We start from the raw sequence: 23231 nt of genomic DNA on the forward strand, positions 1-23231 counted from the left end.
GTTGACATTATTTACACCGACTTCATCCAGCATTCCACCAACACCTCAAACATGTTGACATGTTTACACCGACTTCATCCCAGCATTCCACCAACACCTCAAACATGTTGACATATTTACACCGACTTCATCCCAGTATTCCACCAACACCTCAAACATGTTGACATATTTACACCGACTTCATCCAGCATTCCACCAACACCTCAAACATGTTGACATGTTTACACCGACTTCATCCCAGCATTCCACCAACACCTCAAACATGTTGACATTATTTACACCGACTTCATCCCAGTATTCCACCAACACCTCAAACATGTTGACATATTTACACCGACTTCATCCCAGCATTCCACCAACACCTCAAACATGTTGACATATTTACACCGACTTTATCCAGCATTCCACCAACACCTCAAACATGTTGACATATTTACACCGACTTCATCCCAGCATTCCACCAACACCTCAAACATGTTGACATTATTTACACCGACTTCATCCCAGCATTCCACCAACACCTCAAACATGTTGACATTATTTACACCGACTTCATCCCAGTATTCCACCAACACCTCAAACATGTTGACATATTTACACCGACTTCATCCCAGCATTCCACCAACACCTCAAACATGTTGACATATTTACACCGACTTTATCCAGCATTCCACCAACACCTCAAACATGTTGACATATTTACACCGACTTCATCCCAGCATTCCACCAACACCTCAAACATGTTGACATATTTACACCGACTTCATCCCAGCATTCCACCAACACCTCAAACATGTTGACATTATTTACACCGACTTCATCCCAGCATTCCACCAACACCTCAAACATGTTGACATATTTACACCGACTTCATCCCAGCATTCCACCAACACCTCAAACATGTTGACATATTTACACCGACTTCATCCCAGCATTCCACCAACACCTCAAACATGTTGACATATTTACACCGACTTCATCCCAGCATTCCACCAACACCTCAAACATGTTGACATTATTTACACCGACTTCATCCCAGCATTCCACCAACACCTCAAACATGTTGACATTATTTACACCGACTTCATCCCAGCATTCCACCAACACCTCAAACATGTTGACATTATTTACACCGACTTCATCCAGCATTCCACCAACACCTCAAACATGTTGACATTATTTACACCGACTTCATCCCAGCATTCCACCAACACCTCAAACATGTTGACATATTTACACCGACTTCATCCCAGCATTCCACCAACACCTCAAACATGTTGACATTATTTACACCGACTTCATCCAGCATTCCACCAACACCTCAAACATGTTGACATTATTTACACCGACTTCATCCAGCATTCCACCAACACCTCAAACATGTTGACATGTTTACACCGACTTCATCCCAGCATTCCACCAACACCTCAAACATGTTGACATATTTACACCGACTTCATCCCAGTATTCCACCAACACCTCAAACATGTTGACATATTTACACCGACTTCATCCAGCATTCCACCAACACCTCAAACATGTTGACATGTTTACACCGACTTCATCCCAGCATTCCACCAACACCTCAAACATGTTGACATTATTTACACCGACTTCATCCCAGTATTCCACCAACACCTCAAACATGTTGACATATTTACACCGACTTCATCCCAGCATTCCACCAACACCTCAAACATGTTGACATATTTACACCGACTTTATCCAGCATTCCACCAACACCTCAAACATGTTGACATATTTACACCGACTTCATCCCAGCATTCCACCAACACCTCAAACATGTTGACATTATTTACACCGACTTCATCCCAGCATTCCACCAACACCTCAAACATGTTGACATTATTTACACCGACTTCATCCCAGTATTCCACCAACACCTCAAACATGTTGACATATTTACACCGACTTCATCCCAGCATTCCACCAACACCTCAAACATGTTGACATATTTACACCGACTTTATCCAGCATTCCACCAACACCTCAAACATGTTGACATATTTACACCGACTTCATCCCAGCATTCCACCAACACCTCAAACATGTTGACATATTTACACCGACTTCATCCCAGCATTCCACCAACACCTCAAACATGTTGACATTTATTTACACCAACACCTCAAACTTCATCCCAGCATTCCACCAACACCTCAAACATGTTGACATATTTACACCGACTTCATCCCAGCATTCCACCAACACCTCAAACATGTTGACATATTTACACCGACTTCATCCCAGCATTCCACCAACACCTCAAACATGTTGACACCGACTTATTTACACCTCAAACATGTTGACTTCATCCCAGCATTCCACCAACACCTCAAACATGTTGACATATTTACACCGACTTCATCCAGCATTCCACCAACACCTCAAACATGTTGACATATTTACACCGACTTCATCCCAGCATTCCACATCCAACACCTCAAACATGTTGACATATTTACACCGACTTCATCCCAGCATTCCACCAACACCTCAAACATGTTGACATATTTACACCGACTTCATCCCAGCATTCCACCAACACCTCAAACATGTTGACATATTTACACCACTTCATTTACACCTCAAACATGTTGACATTATTTACACCGACTTCATCCCAGCATTCCACCAACACCTCAAACATGTTGACATTATTTACACCGACTTCATCCCAGCATTCCACCAACACCTCAAACATGTTGACATATTTACACCGACTTCATCCCAGCATTCCACCAACACCTCAAACATGTTGACATTATTTACACCGACTTCATCCCAGCATTCCACCAACACCTCAAACATGTTGACATATTTACACCGACTTCATCCAGCATTCCACCAACACCTCAAACATGTTGACATATTTACACCGACTTCATCCCAGCATTCCACCAACACCTCAAACATGTTGACATATTTACACCGACTTCATCCAGCATTCCACCAACACCTCAAACATGTTGACATATTTACACCGACTTCATCCCCGCATTCCACCAACACCTCAAACATGTTGACATTATTTACACCGACTTCATCCCAGCATTCCACCAACACCTCAAACATGTTGACATATTTACACCGACTTCATCCAGCATTCCACCAACACCTCAAACATGTTGACATATTTACACCGACTTCATCCCAGCATTCCACCAACACCTCAAACATGTTGACATTATTTACACCGACTTCATCCAGCATTCCACCAACACCTCAAACATGTTGACATATTTACACCGACTTCATCCCAGCATTCCACCAACACCTCAAACATGTTGACATTATTTACACCGACTTCATCCCAGCATTCCACCAACACCTCAAACATGTTGACATTATTTACACCGACTTCATCCCAGCATTCCACCAACACCTCAAACATGTTGACATATTTACACCGACTTCATCCAGCATTCCACCAACACCTCAAACATGTTGACATATTTACACCGACTTCATCCCAGCATTCCACCAACACCTCAAACATGTTGACATATTTACACCGACTTCATCCCAGCATTCCACCAACACCTCAAACATGTTGACATATTTACACCGACTTCATCCCAGCATTCCACCAACACCTCAAACATGTTGACATATTTACACCGACTTCATCCAGCATTCCACCAACACCTCAAACATGTTGACATATTTACACAGACTTCATCCACCATTCCACCAACACCTCAAACATGTTGACATATTTACACAGACTTCATCCCAGCATTCCACCAACACCTCAAACATGTTGACATATTTACACAGACTTCATCCCAGCATTCCACCAACACCTCAAACATGTTGACATATTTACACAGACTTCATCCCAGCATTCCACCAACACCTCAAACATGTTGACATATTTACACTGACTTCATCCCAGCATTCCACCAACACCTCAAACATGTTGACATATTTACACAGACTTCACCCCAGCATTCCACCAACACCTCAAACATGTTGACATATTTACACTGACTTCATCCCAGCATTCCACCAACACCTCAAACATGTTGACATATTTACACCGACTTCATCCCAGCATTCCACCAACACCTCAAACATGTTGACATATTTACACTGACTTCATCCCAGCATTCCACCAACACCTCAAACATGTTGACATATTTACACAGACTTCACCCCAGCATTCCACCGGTGCAAGACGGAAATATAAAAGAAACAAGAACACAACTTCGTCTCCCCTTTGCATTCAAGCAGCCCTGATTCTGATAGAGATAAAAATGACAGTACAGTATGCAGTACAGTATGCATTTCATGAGTGGCGCATGTAGCTTGTTGATGGCCAATCAAAAATCATCAAAGTAGCACTACAGTCATAGAACCTCAGTGTGTGGCAAAGAACGTTAGGAGGTTATATAATCAATGGAAGAACGTTAGGTTATATAATCAATGGAAGATGATGCAATTAAAGGTGCAATATGCAGAAATCTCTACACCATTTCCTGGTTTCTAAAATTCGAATTAAAGGTGCAATATGCAGAAATCTCTACGCCATTTCCTGGTTTCTAAAATTCAAATAGTTTGCCTAATATCCGTTTATGTGACAAAACAAGCAGTGTAGAGAACCATTGTACCATCTCATCTGCTGTGAAATATATTTTCAATAACCAAAAATATTGTATTTTCAGCTGTTTGAAAGTGAAAGATGCAAAAAACTAAACTTAAGAACTGGAAGCATAGAAATAGTAAACACAGATCTTTGGACCCGTGAAGACCTCTTTTTGTGAGGCCCAACATAACAATCCCTGTCACAACAGATAATGATAGGAACATTGTGAATGCCATCACAGAAGCTGGACTTGGGCCACAAATAGGGTGCTTTGCAGTTTTTGCATATTTTGCCAAATAACCAAAAATGAACTACAGTAACTGCTGGCAAGCGAATCGTGAATCGAAAGCCACAATACTGTACGTACCAAACTGTGGGTTTGGTGAACCGTTACATCCCTGGCATATATGTGCAAAATATCATGACTGTAGCTCAAATGGGACAGGAGATACACTACATGACCCAAAGTATTGGACACCTAATTCCAAAATGATGGGCATTAATATGGAGTTGGTCCACCCTTTACTGCTATAACAGCAGTATAACAACTCTTCTGGGAAGGCTTTCCACTTGATGTTGAAACATTGCTGCGGGGACTTGCTTCCATTCAGCCACAAGCGAATTCTAATTTATCCCAAAGGTATTTGATGGGGTTCAGGTCAGGGATCTGTGCAGGCCAGTCAAGTTATTGGACCACAGAGGATCATTAGCTTCTTCAAAAAGGGAATTGTTTTAAATCGCTTAGCCTACAGTCAGAAGGGTCCGCAATTTTGGAAGGGGACGCGGAAAATACCACATAGATGATTGTTGCTACTGTCAGTGAAAACCTGAGAGACCCAGCCAGGCATTTCGTGATATTAGAAAATACAATCGCAGAAAAACTGTTCGGAAAGCAAATGGCTATTGATGTAAAGAGATGGCAATGAAAAGACTCCAATCTATCTTTTAGATATCAAAATTCTTAACTTATAATTGAGCAAACATTTTATTGGCACCAGCGGGGAACATCTGCCATATCTCCAGTAAGCTTGCATATTCACTGTCTTTCTCATTGAGTCAGTGCCACTTTTGTTTGTTTTGGGACAATAATTTCCTACTCATATCGTATTGTGTCTCCCCTTTTCGTAGGCCAATTATATGGATTAGACAATGTTGTTTTTATTGACCTGTTAGTCAGTGTCAGCGGAGGAGGCTACCTTGTAATTTCTGAAGTATTCAAAAAAATGTCCGTACCGGTAAGAAAATAAATCTATCTTCACCCCTGGCTACAACAAAATCACCAACTCAGTCCTGAAGTTCGATTTGGCTTGTTGCATTGAAAGGGACTGTTATTTTACTGATTTAATGCCAATTTCCACAGTATGGAGAAATGGTTCTCTGTTTAAAGCCAGGAAAGATAGTGTACATTTTAGTGAAGTTCAATCTTGTCCATCTCTGCGTGGGCTGCAATTCTTCTGTGCGTTACTGTTCCAGGAACTGCATGCACACAGCTTAGAGAGAGATCATTGGTGAGGAGGCTATAAAACATATGCTGGGGTTAGAGTTGCAGTCTCTCTCTCTCTCTCTCTCTCTCTCAGGGCTGGATCGTTTTTTTCCTGGTCAGGTCACAAGGTCAGGGAAGCGCCAAGGCCCTAATCATGGCTAATAATATGGCTGGGTGGTAAATTGTAAATAAAGATTCTAGCACAAGTCAACAACTTCGGTAGGGCAAGCCAAATAGATCTGACTATCTACTAGTTGCGAAAGTAGTGCTGCGAACCTGTGCTTCATCCAGCCTCCATAACCACCATGCTGTTGATTACCTCTGCCGATTATGGATGAAGACTGTCATGAAAATAAATAACCGCCATAACCGTTGTTTTATCATTTGTATCTTTTTGTAGAATGAACAACTGACTTGGGACGACCGAGCATTCGTGTGGTTGAGTTCATTTACATGGTAACATGGACTCTTTACAACATGATGAAACTTTGTTGCTTCTTGCTGTAAAAAAACAAGCTGTTGTAACAAAAGAGTCCTTGGTTGCCTAGGCAATGCCCCCCTTCCAGCAGCAGCAGCACATGCAGTCAGGGGTGGAGGAGAGGAGAAAACGTGCGTATTTTGGCAGACCAATAACCGGCATCCAAAATTCCATGACCGTCATGGTCCTAGTGGCAATCTGTCGCATCATTGACATAGATAAACTAGGGGCACTATTTCCATTCACTTCAACAACTGCATCAGAGTCAATACCTGCAGGAGCAGAGATAAGAAAACATTTTCACAACGAACCAGCCAAAAAGCTGGCCCAACCATTCCACTGGACCTCTTTTAGTTCATTCACACGTTCTTTAGATATTTATCAGCTGTATCTGTGTGTGTGTGTGTGTGTTTGTGTGCACCTCCTGTGTCCTTCCTCTCCTCTGTGCAGAGAGGCTTGTTTTAGCTTGTTTGCAGGACACAGTAACCCAGCGATACAACCATGAACTGAACTGAACACTTTACACAACTGTGTTCGACACACGGCCCTAGCAGAAAACCCCAACTGTGACAGCTGGTAGGGGAGGTGGCAGAGGAGAAACCAGGCCAATTCCCCACTACACTATGAAAACACACACATAGAGAGATAGAGCTTCCATCCCCCATATAGACAGCTTCTCCAACCTATCAATGGTTCTAAAACATTTTGAATAAAAACGCTCTGCCTGCAGCCGTTCCCAGACCTCATCTGTTGTGTAGCAGTGTTATCTAGCAGAGCGCTGACGGGTCATGTCCCTGGACAGACACAGCTCTCTCTCTCTCTCTCTGACTGCTGCCTGTGTGTGTGTGTGTGTGTGTGTGTGTGTGTGTGTGTGTGTGTGTGTGTGTGTGTGTGTGTGTGTGTGTGTGTGTGTGTGTGTGTGTGTGTGTGTGTGTGTGTGTGTGTGTGTGTGTGTGTGTGTGTGAGTGTGCGTGCGTGCGTGCGTGCGTGCGTGCGTGCGTGCGTGTGTCAGCAACAGGGAAAACAGCCTTGAGCCCCTCTCGCTCTGCTAGTCATTGAGTCACACACAACAGTACAAACTGCTGAGAGAAAAATATGTCAACATACACACACTGGTCTGTCTAGCCACTCAGACTGCACTGGTCTGTCTAGCCACTCAGACTGCACTGGTCTGTCTAGCCACTCAGACTGCACTGGTCTGTCTAGCCACTCAGACTGCACTGGTCTGTCTAGCCACTCAGACACACTGGTCTGTCTAGCCACTCAGACACACTGGTCTGTCTAGCCACTCAGACACACTGGTCTGTCTAGCCACTCAGACTGCACTGGTCTGTCTAGCCACTCAGACACACTGGTCTGTCTAGCCACTCAGACACACTGGTCTGTCTAGCCACTCAGACTCAGGTCTGTCACTGACACACTGGTCTGTCTAGCCACTCAGACACACTGGTCTGTCTAGCCACTCAGACACACTGGTCTGTCTAGCCACTCAGACACACTGGTCTGTCTAGCCACTCAGACACACTGGTCTGTCTAGCCACTCAGACACACTGGTCTGTCTAGCCACTCAGACCAGCCACTGGTCTGTCAGCCACACACTGGTCTGTCTAGCCACTCAGACACACTGGTCTGTCTAGCCACTCAGACTGCACTGGTCTGTCTAGCCACTCAGACTGCACTGGTCTGTCTAGCCACCACTAGCCACAGAGTGCACTGGTCTGTCTAGCCACTCAGACACACTGGTCTGTCTAGCCACTCAGACTGCACTGGTCTGTCTAGCCACTCAGACTGCACTGGTCTGTCTAGCCACTCAGACTGCACTGGTCTGTCTAGCCACTCAGACACACTGGTCTGTCTAGCCACTCAGACACACTGGTCTGTCTAGCCACTCAGACACACTGGTCTGTCTAGCCACTCAGACTGCACTGGTCTGTCTAGCCACTCAGACTGCACTGGTCTGTCTAGCCACTCAGACACACTGGTCTGTCTAGCCACTCAGACACACTGGTCTGTCTAGCCACTCAGACACACTGGTCTGTCTAGCCACTCAGACACACTGGTCTGTCTAGCCACTCAGACTGCACTGGTCTGTCTAGCCACTCAGACACACTGGTCTGTCTAGCCACTCAGACACACTGGTCTGTCTAGCCACTCAGCCACTGGTCTGTCAGACAGACACTGGTCTGTCTAGCCACTCAGACACACTGGTCTGTCTAGCCACTCAGACTGCACTGGTCTGTCTAGCCACTCAGACACACTGGTCTGTCTAGCCACTCAGACACACTGGTCTGTCTAGCCACTCAGACACACTGGTCTGTCTAGCCACTCAGACTGCACTGGTCTGTCTAGCCACTCAGACACACTGGTCTGTCTAGCCACTCAGACACACTGGTCTGTCTAGCCACTCAGACACACTGGTCTGTCTAGCCACTCAGACACACTGGTCTGTCTAGCCACTCAGACACACTGGTCTGTCTAGCCACTCAGACTGCACTGGTCTGTCTAGCCACTCAGACACACTGGTCTGTCTAGCCACTCAGACACACTGGTCTGTCTAGCCACTCAGACACACTGGTCTGTCTAGCCACTCAGACACACTGGTCTGTCTAGCCACTCAGACTGCACTGGTCTGTCTAGCCACTCAGACTGCACTGGTCTGTCTAGCCACTCAGAGTGCACTGGTCTGTCTAGCCACTCAGACACACTGGTCTGTCTAGCCACTCAGACTGCACTGGTCTGTCTAGCCACTCAGACTGCACTGGTCTGTCTAGCCACTCAGACTGCACTGGTCTGTCTAGCCACTCAGACTGCACTGGTCTGTCTAGCCACTCAGACTGCACTGGTCTGTCTAGCCACTCAGACTGCACTGGTCTGTCGAGCCACTCAGACTGCACTGGTCTGTCGAGCCACTCAGACTGCACTGGTCTGTCTAGCCACTCAGACTGCACTGGTCTGTCTAGCCACTCAGACTGCACTGGTCTGTCTAGCCACTCAGACTGCACTGGTCTGTCTAGCCACTCAGACTGCACTGGTCTGTCTAGCCACTCAGACTGCACTGGTCTGTCTAGCCACTCAGAGTGCACTGGTCTGTCTAGCCACTCAGACTGCACTGGTCTGTCTAGCCACTCAGACACACTGGTCTGTCTAGCCACTCAGAGTGCACTGGTCTGTCTAGCCACTCAGACTGCACTGGTCTGTCTAGCCACTCAGACTGCACTGGTCTCAGACTGCACTGGTCTAGCCACTCAGACTGCACTGGTCTGTCTAGCCACTCAGACTGCACTGGTCTGTCTAGCCACTCAGACTGCACTGGTCTGTCTAGCCACTCAGAGTGCACTGGTCTGTCTAGCCACTCAGACTGCACTGGTCTGTCTAGCCACTCAGACTGCACTGGTCTGTCTAGCCACTCAGAGTGCACTGGTCTGTCTAGCCACTCAGACTGCACTGGTCTGTCTAGCCACTCAGAGTGCACTGGTCTGTCTAGCCACTCAGAGTGCACTGGTCTGTCTAGCCACTCAGAGTGCACTGGTCTGTCTAGCCATTCAGAGTGCACTGGTCTGTCTAGCCACTCAGAGTGCACTGGTCTGTCTAGCCACTCAGAGTGCACTGGTCTGTCTAGCCACTCAGACTGCACTGGTCTGTCTAGCCACTCAGACTGCACTGGTCTGTCTAGCCACTCAGACTGCACTGGTCTGTCTAGCCACTCAGACTGCACTGGTCTGTCTAGCCACTCAGACTGCACTGGTCTGTCTAGCCACTCAGACTGCACTGGTCTGTCTAGCCACTCAGACTGCACTGGTCTGTCTAGCCACTCAGAGTGCACTGGTCTGTCTAGCCACTCAGAGTGCACTGGTCTGTCTAGCCACTCAGAGTGCACTGGTCTGTCTAGCCACTCAGACTGCACTGGTCTGTCTAGCCACTCAGACTGCACTGGTCTGTCTAGCCACTCAGACTGCACTGGTCTGTCTAGCCACTCAGACTGCACTGGTCTGTCTAGCCACTCAGACTGCACTGGTCTGTCTAGCCACTCAGACTGCACTGGTCTGTCTAGCCACTCAGACACACTGGTCTGTCTAGCCACTCAGACTGCACTGGTCTGTCTAGCCACTCAGACTGCACTGGTCTGTCTAGCCACTCAGACTGCACTGGTCTGTCTAGCCACTCAGAGTGCACTGGTCTGTCTAGCCATTCAGAGTGCACTGGTCTGTCTAGCCACTCAGAGTGCTAGAGTGGGAGTCTAGACACTCAGACACACTGGTCTGTCTAGCCACTCAGAGTGCACTGATCTGTCTAGCCATTCAGAGTGCACTGGTCTGTCTAGCCACTCAGAGTGCTAGAGTGGGAGTCTAGACACTCAGACACACTGGTCTGTCTAGCCACTCAGACTGCACTGGTCTGTCTAGCCACTCAGACTGCACTGGTCTGTCTAGCCACTCAGACACACTGGTCTGTCTAGCCACTCAGACTGCACTGGTCTGTCTAGCCACTCAGACTGCACTGGTCTGTCTAGCCACTCAGAGTGCACTGGTCTGTCTAGCCATTCAGAGTGCACTGGTCTGTCTAGCCACTCAGAGTGCTAGAGTGGGAGTCTAGACACTCAGACACACTGGTCTGTCTAGCCATTCAGAGTGCACTGATCTGTCTAGCCACTCAGAGTGCACTGGTCTGTCTAGCCACTCAGAGTGCACTGGTCTGTCTAGCCACTCAGAGTGCACTGGTCTGTCGAGCCACTCAGAGTGCACTGGTCTGTCGAGCCACTCAGAGTGCACTGGTCTGTCTAGCCACTCAGACTGCACTTGTCTGTCTAGCCACTCAGACTGCACTGGTCTGTCTAGCCACTCAGACTGCACTGGTCTGTCTAGCCACTCAGACTGCACTGGTCTGTCGAGCCACTCAGAGTGCACTGGTCTGTCTAGCCACTCAGACTGCACTGGTCTGTCGAGCCACTCAGAGTGCACTGGTCTGTCTAGCCACTCAGAGTGCACTGGTCTGTCTAGCCACTCAGAGTGCTAGAGTGGGAGTCTAGACACTCAGACACACTGGTCTGTCTAGCCACTCAGACACACTGGTCTGTCTAGCCATTCAGAGTGCACTGGTCTGTCTAGCCACTCAGAGTGCACTGGTCTGTCTAGCCATTCAGAGTGCACTGGTCTGTCTAGCCACTCAGAGTGCTAGAGTGGGAGTCTAGACACTCAGACACACTGGTCTGTCTAGCCACTCAGACACACTGGTCTGTCTAGCCATTCAGAGTGCACTGGTCTGTCTAGCCACTCAGAGTGCACTGGTCTGTCTAGCCACTCAGAGTGCACTGGTCTGTCTAGCCACTCAGAGTGCACTGGTCTGTCGAGCCACTCAGAGTGCACTGGTCTGTCTAGCCACTCAGAGTGCACTGGTCTGTCTAGCCACTCAGAGTGCACTGGTCTGTCTAGCCATTCAGAGTGCACTGGTCTGTCTAGCCACTCAGAGTGCTAGAGTGGGAGTCTAGACACTCAGACACACTGATCTGTCGAGCCACTCAGAGTCCACTGATCTGTCGAGCCACTCAGAGTGCACTGGTCTGTCTAGCCACTCAGAGTGCACTGGTCTGTCTAGCCACTCAGAGTGCACTGGTCTGTCGAGCCACTCAGAGTGCACTGGTCTGTCTAGCCACTCAGAGTGCACTGGTCTGTCTAGCCACTCAGAGTGCACTGGTCTGTCTAGCCATTCAGAGTGCACTGGTCTGTCTAGCCACTCAGAGTGCTAGAGTGGGAGTCTAGACACTCAGACACACTGATCTGTCGAGCCACTCAGAGTCCACTGATCTGTCGAGCCACTCAGAGTGCACTGGTCTGTCTAGCCACTCAGAGTGCACTGGTCTGTCTAGCCACTCAGAGTGCACTGGTCTGTCTAGCCACTCAGAGTGCACTGGTCTGTCTAGCCACTCAGAGTCCACTGAACTGTCGAGCCACTCAGAGTGCACTGGTCTGTCTAGCCACTCAGAGTGCACTGGTCTGTCGAGCCACTCAGAGTCCACTGATCTGTCGAGCCACTCAGAGTGCACTGATCTGTCGAGCCACTCAGAGTGCACTGGTCTGTCGAGCCACTCAGAGTGCACTGGTCTGTCTAGCCACTGTCTAGACACTCAGACACACTGGTCTGTCTAGCCACTCAGAGTGCACTGGTCTGTCTAGCCACTCAGAGTCCACTGAACTGTCGAGCCACTCAGAGTGCACTGGTCTGTCTAGCCACTCAGAGTGCACTGGTCTGTCGAGCCACTCAGAGTGCACTGGTCTGTCTAGCCACTCAGAGTGCACTGGTCTGTCTAGCCACTCAGAGTGCACTGGTCTGTCTAGCCACTCAGAGTGCACTGGTCTGTCTAGCCATTCAGAGTGCACTGGTCTGTCTAGCCACTCAGAGTGCTAGAGTGGGAGTCTGGGCTGCATCATGTTATCTCCCCACTCCTGCTCCACTTAGCCTGCACTGGGAGTCTGGGCTGCATCATGTTATCTCCTCACTCCTGCTCCACTTAGCCTGCACTGGGAGTCTGGGCTGCATCATGTTATCTCCTCACTCCTCGATAAAAGCGTCAGCTAAATGGCATATATTATTATTATTATTATTACTCCACTTAGCCTGCACTGGGAGTCTGGGCTGCATTAGCTTCCCAGTCCCCACTCCTGCTCCACTTAGCCTGCACTGGGAGTCTGGGCTGCATCATGTTATCTCCCCACTCCTGCTCCACTTAGCCTGCACCGGGAGTCTGAGCTACATTAGCTTCCCAGTCCCCACTCCTGCTCCATGTAGCCTGCACTGGGAGTCTGGGCTGCATCATGTTATCTCCTCACTCCTGCTCCACTTAGCCTGCACCGGGAGTCTGAGCTACATTAGCTTCCCAGTCCCCACTCCTGCTCCACTTAGCCTGCACTGGGAGTCTGGGCTGCATCATGTTATCTCCTCACTTCTGCTCCACTTAGCCTGCACCGGGAGTCTGGGCTGCATCATGTTATCTCCTCACCCCTGCTCCACTTAGCCTGCACCGGGAGTCTGGGCTGCATCATGTTATCTCCCCACTCCTGCTCCACTTAGCCTGCACCGGGAGTCTGAGCTACATTAGCTTCCCAGTCCCCACTCCTGCTCCATGTAGCCTGCACTGGGAGTCTGGGCTGCATCATGTTATCTCCTCACTCCTGCTCCACTTAGCCTGCACCGGGAGTCTGAGCTACATTAGCTTCCCAGTCCCCACTCCTGCTCAACTTAGCCTGCACTGGGAGTCTGGGCTGCATCATGTTATCTCCTCACTTCTGCTCCACTTAGCCTGCACCGGGAGTCTGGGCTGCATCATGTTATCTCCTCACCCCTGCTCCACTTAGCCTGCACCGGGAGTCTGGGCTGCATCATGTTATCTCCTCACCCCTGCTCCACTTAGCCTGCACCGGGAGTCTGGGCTGCATCATGTTATCTCCTCACCCCTGCTCCACTTAGCCTGCACCGGGAGTCTGGGCTGCATCATGTTATCTCCTCACCCCTGCTCCACTTAGCCTGCACCGGGAGTCTGGGCTGCATCATGTTATCTCCTCACTCCTGCTCCACTTAGCCTGCACTGGGAGTCTGGGCTGCATCATGTTATCTGCTCACTCCTGTTCCACTTAGCCTGCACCGGGAGTCTGGGCTGCATCATGTTATCTCCTCACTCCTGCTCCACTTAGCCTGCACTGGGAGTCTGGGCTGCATCATGTTATCTCCTCACTCACGCGGCACAGAAGTTAACACACCTGAATAATACGACCCAGCATGTAGAATGTTGAAACTGTTCATTACTGTTCACAAAACAATGTCCATACAGGCTAGACACTTTTACAATGCAAGACGATACCGGTAGCTTCCAGCTTTAATTGTAGGCTAACTTTCCTTGCTAGCTTACAGCTGAATTCACAATCCTACTACTTTGTTTGTGATAATATGCAAACCATAACACAAAATATGCTAATTTAAAAGCTGGCAGGCACCAAAAATGTTACAAATTCACATTGTCTCCCATGCCACCAAAACAACATTCACTTCTTCGTCTTCCTTTACCTCACGTCTGGTTTCCACTAGATTCCCGAGTCACAAAGTCAGATTCTACAGCCACATTCTGCCTTGCAAATTAAGCAAATAATGTCATTCATTTCTTAAAGAGACAGTGCACACTATTTGAAAAGAACAGATTGCTTCTTCCATGCAAATGTTGTTAATAAGTACAATAAAAGAATACAGTATGTTCTCTTAGAAGTTTCCAATAAAAGAATACAGTATGTTCTCTGAGCAGTTTCCAATAAAAGAATACAGTATGTTCTCTGAGCAGTTTCCAATAAAAGAATACAGAATGTTCTCTGAGCAGTTTCCAATAAAAGAATACAGTATGTTCTCTGAGCAGTTTCCAATAAAATAATGCAGTATGTTCTCTGAGCAGTTTCCAATAAAATAATACAGTATGTTCTCTGAGCAGTTTCCAATAAAAGAATACAGTATGTTCACTGAGCAGTTTCCAATAAAAGAATACAGAATGTTCTCTGAGCAGTTTCCAATAAAAGAATACAGTATGTTCTCTGAGCAGTTTCCAATAAAAGAATACAGTATGTTCTCTGAGCAGTTTCCAATAAAATAATGCAGTATGTTCTCTGAGCAGTTTCCAATAAAAGAATACAGTATGTTCTCTTAGCAGTTTCCAATAAAAATATACAGTATGTTCTCTGAGCAGTTTCCAATAAAAGAATACAGTATGTTCTCTGAGCAGTTTCCAATAAAAGAATACAGTATGTTCTCTGAGCAGTTTCCAATAAAAGAATACAGTATGTTCTCTGAGCAGTTTCCAATAAAATAATACAGTATGTTCTCTGAGCAGTTTCCAATAAAATAAGTCCTAAAGTTATCTGTCTGGATCAAGTGTCATTTTGTGACTTTGGCTAATATATATTTTTTTGTGGTATTGTTTTGGTAATAAGTATCGTGATGGTATTGAGTATTGTAATACTAAACCTGGTATCGGTATCGAATGAAAAACGCTGGTATTGTTACAACACTACTATGTTATTAGCCATGTGGTCCCTACCTGCGTCGGGGGACAGGTATGTGGGAGGAGGGGTGGGGATTTCTCTCCCCAGGTGGCACTTGATGTCCGGTTTCCTGGAAACCATCGGGCACCAGCGGATTCCTCGCTTTCGAGTGCATGTGTCTGTCCGGCTTCTGCCCGTTCAGGATCAGGCAGTGAGTGGGACTGCCGTTAGTAAGGACCCCAGTCAGACCACTGTTCCTCTCTGCCTCGTCACCACAACCCATCTGAAGGATGAAGAACAGTACACACACAGCTGAGAAATGGTTGCAGTCTCAGAACTGTTATGTTGGTGCTTTTTAGTCCACATTTTATATTTATTTATTTTTATTTCACCTTTATTTAACCAGGTAGGCCAGTTGAGAACAAGTTCTCATTTACAACTGTGACCTGGCCAAGATAAAGCAAAGCAGTGCGACAAAAACAACAACAGAGTTACACATAAACAAACATACAGTCAATAACACAATAGAAAGATCTATGTAGTGTTTGAAAATGTAGAATATTAGGGAGGTAATGCAATAAATAGGCCATGGAGGCAAAATAATTACAATTTAGCATTAACACTGGAGTGATAGATGTGCAGATGATGATGTGCAAGTAGAGAATAGAGATACTGGGGTGCAAAAGAGCAAGAGGATAAATAACAATATGGGGATGAGGTAGTTAGTCGGGTGTGCTATTTACAGATTGGCTGTGTACAGGTACAGTGATCGTAAGCTGCTCTGACAGCTGATGCTTAAAGTTAGAGAGGGTGATAATTCTCCAGCTTCAGTCATTTTTGCAATTCGTTCCAGTTATTGGCAGCAGAGAACTGGAAGAAAGGCGGAGTTGGCTTTGGGGGATGCCCAGTGAAAAATACCTGCTGGAGCGCGTGCTAAGGGGTGGGGCTGCTATGGTGACCAGTGAGCTGAGATAAGCTGGGGCTTTACCTAGCAAAGACTTGTAGATGACCTGTAGCCAGTGGGTTTGTAGCAAGGGCCAGCCAACGAGAGCATACAGGTCACAATGGTGGGTAGTATATGGGGCTTTGGTGACAAAACAGATGGCACTGTGATAGACTACATCCAGTTTGCTGAGTAGAGTGTTGGAGGCTATTTTGTAAATAACATCGCCGAAGTCAAGGATCAGTAGGATAGTCAGTTTTATGATGGTATGTTTGGCAGCATGAGTGAAGGAGGCTTTGTTGCGAAATAGGAAGCCGATTCTAGATTTAATTTTGGATTGGAGATGGAGATATCCTTCCAGGATACCCGGGTGAGGTCGGTTAGAAAGGCCAGCTCGCTGAAGTATTTTAGGGAGCGTTTGACAGTGACAGTTAAGGACACAGGCAATGAGGCAGTGATCACTGAGATCCTGGTTAAAGACAGCAGAGGTGTGTACCTGGTAGGTTACCTGGAGTACAGTGGAAGTAAACCTAGGCATTGAGTGACGATGAGAGAGGTTCTCTCTCTAGAGGCACCAGTTAAGCCAGATGAGGTCACAGCATGTGTGGGGGCTAAGGCATATTGGGCAGGGCTGGGGGGTCTACAGTGAAATAAGGCAATAATTACTAAGCAAAACAGCAATAGACAGGGCATATTGACATTAGGGAAAGGCATGTGTAGCAGAGTGATCATAGGGTCCAATGAGTAGCAATAGGTGAGTCAGGGAGATGATTCAGTAGTTGCTACTACGCTAGTTGAGCTGGAGACAGGGAGATTCAGACAGCTAGCGGGCCAGGGCTAGCAGATGGGCCTTCGGCGATGTCGCAACAGAAGAGCCTGTTGGATCCACCTCGGATGATTACGTCGGCAGACCAGTCGTGATGGATCGGCGGGGCTCCGTGTCGGCAGTAAACGGTCTAGGCCATTTGGCAAAAAGAGGTATTGTAGCACAAGAATTAGCTGGTGGACCTCTTCGGCAAGCCCGGAGATGGGCCTAGCTCGAGGCTAGCTCAAGGCTAACTGGTGCTTGCTACGGGACAGAGACGTTAGTCAGGAGTAGTCACTCGGACAGCCACTAGCTATCTGCGATGATCCGGTGTAAAGGTTCAGAGCTTGTGGTAGGAATCTGGAGACGTGGTAGAGAAAAAGCAGTCCGATATGCTCTGGGTTGATATCGCGCTGTGCAGACTGGCAGGTATTGACTGAGCTGGGGCTGGCTGGTGTCCGAGTTAACGGTGAAGACCGCTAGCAGTGGCAAACTGACTACTAGCTAGTAGCTAGTTAGCTGGCTAGCTTCTGATTGGGGTTCCGTTTCTAAAGTATAGAAATAGCAGATCTGTACCACATTGGGTGAGGTGGGTTGCAGGAGAGTATATTCAGTCCGTAGATGGGAAGTGAGATTAAAATATATACAAAATATTTACGAGAAAAAAAACAAGGAAAACGATACGGGACAAGACAAAACACACGTCCGACTGCTACGCCATCTTGGAGAATGGGCCTGACAGTTTAAGGCCCAATCTACCTCTTTATTTTGGCTAAATTTTGGGGGAAAGAGACGTTGTTGAGAGATTTTGTGTTCAAAGAAATAGAAGCTGTCAGTTACACTAAATCTGTCCAACAATTAGGAGGCAATGACAACTAGAATATATAACCTATTGTTTAAAGTAGGGTTCCCCAACTAGCGGCCACAGGTGATTTAATTTGGCCCCTCAAGTTTTCTGAGCAAAAATGTATAATTAATGACCAACTTCCTGTAGCATTCACAAATAATAACCAAAGACTTGTAGCATTCACTAATAATGACCAACATCTTGTAGCTTTCACTAATACTGACCAACATCTTGTAGCATTCACTAATAATGACCAACTTCTTGCAGCAGGCATCACATAATGACCAACTTCTTGCAGCATTCACTAATAATCACTGTCTTGTAGCATTCACTACTAATGACCAATGTGATGTAGCATTCACTAATAATGACCAACTTCTTGCAGCGTTCACTAATAATGACCAACTTCTTATAGCATTCAATAATAATAACCAACTTCTTGCAGCGTTCACTAATAATGACCAACGTCTTGTAGCGTTCACTAATAATGACCAACTTCTTGCAGTATTCACTAATAATCAGCGTCTTGTAGAATTCAATAATAATGACCAACTTCTTGCAGCATTCAATAATAATGAGCATCTTCTTGCAGCATTTACTAATAATGACCAATTTCTTGTAGCATTCACTAATAATGACAAACTTCTTGCAGCAGGCATTATATTATGACCAACTTCTTGTAGCATTCACTATTAATGACCAACTTCTTGTAGCATTCACTAATAATGACCAACTTTTTGTAGCATTCACTAATAATGACCAACTTTTTGCAGCAGGCATTATATTATGACCAACTTCTTGTAGCATTCACTATTAATGACCAACTTCTTGCAGCATTCACTAATAATGACCAACGTCTTGTAGCATTCACTAATAATGACAAATGTCTTGTAGCATTCACAAATAATGACCAACTTCTTGTAGCATTCACTAATAATGACCAACTTTTTGTAGCATTCACTAATAATGACCAACTTTTTGCAGCAGGCATTATATTATGACCAACTTCTTGTAGCATTCACTAATAATGACCAACATCTTGTAGCATTCACTAATAATGACCAACATCTTGTAGCATTTGCTAATAATGACCAACTTCTTGTAGCATTCACTAATAATGACCAACTTCTTGTAGCATTCACTAATAATGACCAACTTCTTGTAGCATTCACTAATAATGACCAACGTTTTGTAGCATTCACTAATAATGACCAACTTCTTGCAGCATTCACTAATAATGACCAACATTTTGTAGCATTCACTAATAATGACCAACTTCTTGCAGCATTCACTAATAATGACCAACGTCTTGCAGCATTCACTAATAATGACCAACTTCTTGTAGCATTCACTAATAATGACCAACTTCTTGCAGCATTCACTAATAATGACAAACTTACTGTTGCATTCACTAATAATGTACAACTTCTTTCAGCATTCACTAACAATGACCAACTTCTTGCAGCAGGCATTATATTATGACCAACTTCTTGTAGCATTCACTAATAATGACCAACGTCTTGTAATATTCACTATTAATGACCAACTTCTTTCAGCATACACTAATAATGACCAACATCTTATAGCGTTCACTAATAATGACCAACGTCTTGTAGCGTTCACTAATAATGACCAGGCATTAATATAAAATTAACACAGGTCTCATAAACAATCTCTCAAGCACAAGCCCACATGCTAGTCAGTAGCCAGCTAATCTTTATAATTAAAGTCTAGCCAACTTGGATCTATTTGCTAGCTAACAAGATACAACAGTTGAATTGTTATGAACACACCCTTCTGACCGTCTCCGACAGTATGCTAGCTTGTCCACGTTGTTCAGATGTTGAAATCAAGTGGCCTACCTTATTTATCAGAATGAGAACTAGTTGTTAATTCCTTACATAATATTATTTTATGCTCATTGCACATTTATAAAACACAGACTAGACAGCCAGCATAACAGTCTGTGGCTAAAATGCTTCTAGCGGTACCCGTGCGCGACAGAAACTGAGCATTAATTTTGCAGAATCAATGTTCCTTGATACTCCAGTTTTAATAGGGTCTGCTCTTTGCGCAATTTGAGGAGTTGAGACATATAAAGGGTATTGTTAGAAAAGTTAGGTTCCCATCTATTACAGTAAAATATTGTCGAAATGTGTTTCAGTGTCCATATGACCGATTCTGTTGGACCAAACCTCAAATGCAAATAACGATTTGAAACCGCTTGTTGTCAGAGAGTGAGAAATTATCTTTCATCTTTGTTGTTGCAGTGGCAGGAGGGGGAGGAGCTTGTGAGTGGCAGGAAGGGGGAGGAGCTGGGTGTGTGCTATCCGGGATCCTTGGGACATCCCTACCCTAACCTTAACCCCTAGCCTTACCCTAACCTTAACCCCTAGCCTTACCCTAACCTTAATTCCTACCCTTACCCTAACCTTAACCCTTAGCCTTACCCTAACCTTAACCCCTACCTTTACACTAACCCCTACCCTTACCTTAACCCCTACCCTTACCTTAAATCCTACCCTTACCCTAACATTAACCTCAACCCTTACAGTTACCTAACCTTCCCTGACCCCTACCCTTACTCTAACCTTAAAGCCTACTCTTACCCTAACCTTAATGCCCACTCTCACCCTAACCTTAAAGCCTACTCTTAGTCTAACCTTAACGCCTACTCTTACCCTAACCTTAACGCCTACTCTTACCCTAACCTTAACGCCTACTCTTACCCTAACCTTAACGCCTACTCTTACCCTAACCTTAACGCCTACTCTTACCCTAACCTTAACGCCTACTCTTACCCTAACCTTAACGCCTACTCTTACCCTAACCTTAACGCCTACACTGAACCATAACCCTTACCCTACCCCCTACCCTAAACCCTCAACTTAACCCCAACTCCTACCCTTACCTTAACCCCTAACCTTACCCTAACCTTAACCATAACCCATGCCCTTACCTTAACCCCTACCCTAACCCTAACTCCTACCCTTACCCTAAACCCTAACCTTAACCCCTACTCTAATCTTAACCCCTACCCTAACCTTAACCATAACCCTTACCTAACCCTAACCCCTACCCTTACCTTAACACCTACCCTAACCTTAACCATTATCCTAACCTTAACACCTACCCTACCCTAAACCCTAACCTTAACCCTACCACCTACCCTAACCTTAACCATTATCCCTACCCTTACCTTTTTACCTGAAACAGGAGGTAAAAATACATAACATTGGTTCACAATATCAACACTCAGTGAGTACTGCCCCTATATATATAGGAGGTATTCATTTTTACTAATATTATTTCTTTGCTAACCAAGTATTTTCAAGTTTTAAGTTGTATTGTCAAATGCACAGTAATGGTGAAATTGTGGTGTAGATAATGGGGGGAGGGGCAGTAGACGGGCTGTCAGAGGGATGAACAGTAGACGGGCTGTCTGAGGGGTCCTCCGCATTTCCTGCAATTCTACACAGTTTGACTTATTATGCCTCTCTTAAGGGGTATTTTGAGGGGTATATGGAGGGGTAAAACACAGTATAAGTGGAAGGATAAGTAGAAGCCCCCCAACCACCCAATAAATATATTTTGGGGAAAACAGCTAACTTTCTGCATTTTGACACATTTTGACATGGAGCAGAGATTTTCTTTAAAGTGTAAGGATAAATGGAAGGCCCCCAACCACCCAATAAATATATTTAGGGGAAAACAGCTCATTTTCTAGAATTCTACACATTTTGCCATTGGGTAGAGAGGAAAGATCATTTGCACTACGACCAACTTTTTTTCAGCTCTACCGATAGTTTTGCAACAACTGTTTCGTTAAAAATAGCAAATGTGCCTCCTCTAGTCTTGGAACGTACATTCTAACCAACATCTGGCAGATACAGTGTGAGAAGCTGTGCTGGTAGGCTAGTCTCCATGGTGAGATTATTATGGATAGCAGTGAGAACATTTTTATTTGTCAAACGGCAGTCAAGCATCGATCATCATGCCACCAAAATAAGACTGTGAAGTTCATCATAACTTATTTCATTTTTCTGTAGCCTAATAAACTGCATGGTTTCCCGAGTGATATTGGGAGGAGCACACACCATACCATCGCGTGACTCCAAGTTTACTTTGATATCATGGTTATTATATAAATAGTTGCACATCAAGGCCTTTCCAACACCATTTCTCACATAATACATTTTACCGACACAACAAGATCTCATCATGTTGAACTAATAAATTATCTGTCAGCATCTCAAAGGTTGTACCGAAACTACCTGTTACCATCACAGCTGTCGTGATTTTTTTCTATACGGTATGACTTTACTCGCATTAAAACTGTGGATGGAAACGTAGTTAGTGTAATTAATTATACTGTGCTTAATGCTCCAGCTTAGCTAATGAACTACCTATGTTGGTTGAGCTGTGCATGACCAGAATGACACATCGATGAACCACTAAAGGCACACCCCATTTCTGTTGGAAAATTGAGAAGGAGGAGGAGTTGGACAGTTCTTCGTGTCCTAACGACCGTTAAAGCTCATTTCCTACAATTCTACACATTTTTTCCATTGCTTAAGACTTACTCATACAGTATGCTATCTGGGGAACCGCCGAACTCCAAGGGGCCCCCAACCAACAAAGAAATGTAATGATGTTTTAGATTTGAAAGAATTGAGCCTATTGGGGGGGAAGAATCGACCTGTTGTTAATTTTGGGACATACATGTCCCCCCGTCCCCCATGGCAATTTCACCTAAGATGCACAGGATACAGCAGGTGTAAAACACTACAGTGAAATGCTTATATGAAATGATTATAACAGTGACCGCAGTAATTTGACTGACCTAATCATGTCCAAATCATCTAAAAGTATCTCAAATTGATCCTGAAGCTCAAAAATGCAACAAGAAAATTCTAATATCTGTCCCATGACTTGAATGGAATTTGTGCCACAAATGCAAAAAAAACTTTAGCATGTGGAAACAGTGCCAGGGAAACTAAACCAAAGCATAGATTGCTGTCATATCTTGTCAATAGACTGCTTACAGGGTAA

General features: G+C 45.4%; 1 protein-coding gene across 2 annotated transcripts in view; it reads right to left on the reverse strand.

Annotated features, from left to right (window-relative positions):
- LOC118359591 (zinc finger protein 704-like) overlaps nt 1-23231 on the reverse strand; it is a 128389-nt gene that overhangs the window by 103265 nt on the left and 1893 nt on the right. For both annotated transcript variants that reach the window (XM_052481885.1, XM_052481886.1), the window contains exon 2: nt 15641-15867. In XM_052481885.1, coding sequence (XP_052337845.1) covers nt 15641-15867 — 227 coding nt within the window. The remainder of the gene's footprint in view (nt 1-15640; nt 15868-23231) is intronic.

The sequence above is a fragment of the Oncorhynchus keta genome, chromosome 27 (assembly GCF_023373465.1).
Source record: "Oncorhynchus keta strain PuntledgeMale-10-30-2019 chromosome 27, Oket_V2, whole genome shotgun sequence".
Taxonomy (NCBI): Eukaryota; Metazoa; Chordata; class Actinopteri; order Salmoniformes; family Salmonidae; genus Oncorhynchus; species Oncorhynchus keta.